Below are 2957 nucleotides of genomic sequence, written 5' to 3'. Positions count from 1 at the left end.
GAAATTGAACAATACTTACAAACCTTCAACTTGTTGTGAGATTTCGGAAGAGCAATGGGAATTGATTTCGTGGTATTTTTTGCGTGTTGGAAGCCATATAAATGTAACGGAAATAGTTCGTGAAGTGGATTTTGATAAGCAGACCCTTTATATGAGTCATTTTGTGAAAGATCTTCATCTCCACACTGGACTAGAATATTATACTCATCAGATTCGATACAACGTCCAAGACAAACAAACGGATAAAAAAGATATTTTCAATGATAATACATATCAATGGCATCCAGAACTATCGAAGCATGGGAACTCTACCTATTACGTCGAAGAGGATAAGCTGAATATTCGAGCCCAAATCCTGAAGAAAAACTGGAACCGAGAAGACGAACCAGCGAGTGGAAGCGTAGTTTTGGCTACAAACATCAAAATTATCGACCATTTTCTAAGCGATAAAAAATCAAAGCATCCATTTCAGTCAAAACGAACGTATTATGTCATATTGATCTATAGAGAACCACTTATAGAAGATGACAATTGGGATCGATTGGCTAGCAGAATTTTAGCAAAACTGTGGAAAGTTCATGGCATATTGAATGCTATTGTTCTTGCCACTTGCAGACAAAATAGTGTAAGTAAATAACTACATATATTTTAAATGATGAATAGCGATTAAGAATCAAATTTGACTGAATTGTAGGTTGGAATCTTTGATCCATTTGCAAATACACGCCACTTAAATATTACCGATCCAAATGTCGATGAATGGGGAATCTACCGAAGTTTCCCCATGAAATACCTCGACCATACGGACAACTGGCTTGTCCAGAAAGATTATTCCCTCAATAGCTTTCCACTGACTGTTTCAATATTCAATCGACGTCCAACGATGGTACGCGAAATTCCAAAATATTTTGCACAGACTCATTACGCTCAAGGCATGAAAATGTCCGGCTATGGTGGTATCGATGGTTTTTTACTTGGAAGTTTATCCAAAGAAATGAATTTCACAGTGAATGCAATAATGCCCAAAGACAATTATACTTACGGATATAAAGTGGGTGGCGAGTTCACCGGGGCGCTTGGCGATATACTATATGGCCGAGCCGATGTTGCTTTCAACGGAAGATTTCTTATCAATTATGGAACCACCGACATCGAATATATGTCACCGACCCATGGTGATGAGTCTTGCGTCGTTATGCCGGCTGCCAGAAAACCACCGCAATGGAAAACCTTTTTCAAGTGTTTCGATGTTTATTTCTGGTCAATTTTTTTCGTGATTACATCAGGTTCAAGCATAATTTTTCCAATACTCAAGCATCATCAAGAGAAACTGGAACGAAGAGTCCTGCGTGAATCACTTTTGTATCGCGATTTTAAGAGTTTCGTTGTGGAGAAAGAAATTAGAGTGAAAGACATCATTTTCGTCACATGGCAAGTGATGGTCGGAATGAATGCAGCTCTACCTTTACAGACGATTGAACGATTTTTAATTGGAGTGTGTCTTTTGGCCAATATCATCATTGGAGGATCATTCGCGGTATGGTCATATTATGTTATACTACAACTGTATCATATATTGCATCTTCAATTTTAAACAGAGCTCGTTGTACACCGCTTACACTAAAACCACAAATGTAAATATTGACACCCTTAGTGAGTTGGACAGTACTGGTTTGCGAATCATCACTTCGACACCATCATTACTCAACACATTTGAAAGTTGGCAAACTAATTCAACTGTACTACAATCATTGAAAGATAAACTATTTCTTGAATATTCTGAAATCAGTGCGCTTGATCGTGTAGCCGAAATTCGTGATGTGTGCAGCATTGAACGCTATCCAGATGTGCTTATTAAACTAAAGGTAGTTCTAACCTATGCTTCTCTGCCATAAGAACCAATGTATTTGACGTGGCAGTGAGTAGCGGTGGCGCCTAAATAGAAACTGCGGCAACTTTAGGAACTATCAATAATTCTTGTTGTTGCGAAATTCGTGACAACAACAACAAGTATTGATAGTTCTTAAAAATGCCGCAAATTGCTAATACATCTTATTGAGGCGCCACCTGTATCTTGCGCCGGCCAAAAGTATAGGTTGGATAGTTCCGAAAATTCCACGATACCATTCGACATTGAAATCGATCTTTTGATTATTTTTTGCCTCAAACGCTTGTCAGACAAAATACTTCAATAGAGATGGTAGCTCAAAACTCCACTTGGTCAAAGAATGCCCCCGTCACTATTTCCTCACCTATATCGTTTACAAAGACTGGCCGCTCTTATTTCGGTTCAACAAAGTCGTTCAACGTCTTACTGAAGGAGGTTCGACTATGCATTTGAATCGGCATGATAAAAAAACATCTAAAAGAGATTTTATTTCCAGGCTTCAGTCGTTTATGGTATGAGAAAACAGCAGAGGCTTTCATTATGAACTCATACGTGCAAAACCAAACGCAACAGCAAGAAAATCGTCGCAGACCATTCTCATTGAAGGATATTCAAGGACCATTTTACGTTTTGATTGTTGGTTACATTATTTCATTTATTGTCTTTTCGGTCGAAAAATTCATTTTAACGCCAGAAAAATTATACAAACTGAAAAGTTTCATGTGGCCAGTCAAAGTTATAGTCATCGATTTTGAGCAGAGTCGCCGCAATAGGTTCAAGAACTTGTGTCGCCACAAAAAGCATCTAAAAGATTGAGTAGAAAATCACAGGAAGACTTTTTTATATCTAGAATATTCACATAATAAAATGCGTTGATTGATTTACCATTAGTTGAATAAAGCGTGGCCACTATGGCGTAAAATCATGAAACTTCTTGCTATTTACTCTGAATTAGCATTAAAAAAGGATTTTCTACGAAATATAGTAATTACAGTGACATTTCAGTTGAATGACATTTTCACACATTTTCTTTGTGTTTTTTCGAGCAATTATAAAAAATTAATTGTTT

General features: G+C 37.2%; 1 protein-coding gene across 1 annotated transcript; it reads left to right on the top strand.

The window, feature by feature from the left end:
• Positions 1-151: 151 nt before the first annotated feature.
• LOC129579979 (uncharacterized) lies at positions 152-2661 on the top strand (the record flags this gene model as incomplete). Its single annotated transcript, XM_055470168.1, has 5 exons — positions 152-625; positions 695-1537; positions 1599-1865; positions 2179-2323; positions 2385-2661. Coding segments are annotated over exons 1-5 (2006 nt in total), but the record flags the coding sequence as incomplete, so codon positions are not given.
• Positions 2662-2957: the final 296 nt, after the last annotated feature.

Source organism: Sitodiplosis mosellana, unplaced genomic scaffold, assembly GCF_009176505.1.
Source record: "Sitodiplosis mosellana isolate CC-2019 unplaced genomic scaffold, AAFC_SMos_1.0 Smas_scaffold_6840, whole genome shotgun sequence".
NCBI lineage: Eukaryota > Metazoa > Arthropoda > Insecta > Diptera > Cecidomyiidae > Sitodiplosis > Sitodiplosis mosellana.
The sequence above is the reverse complement of the archived record's forward strand: the minus strand, read 5'-3'. Positions and strand labels throughout refer to the sequence as shown.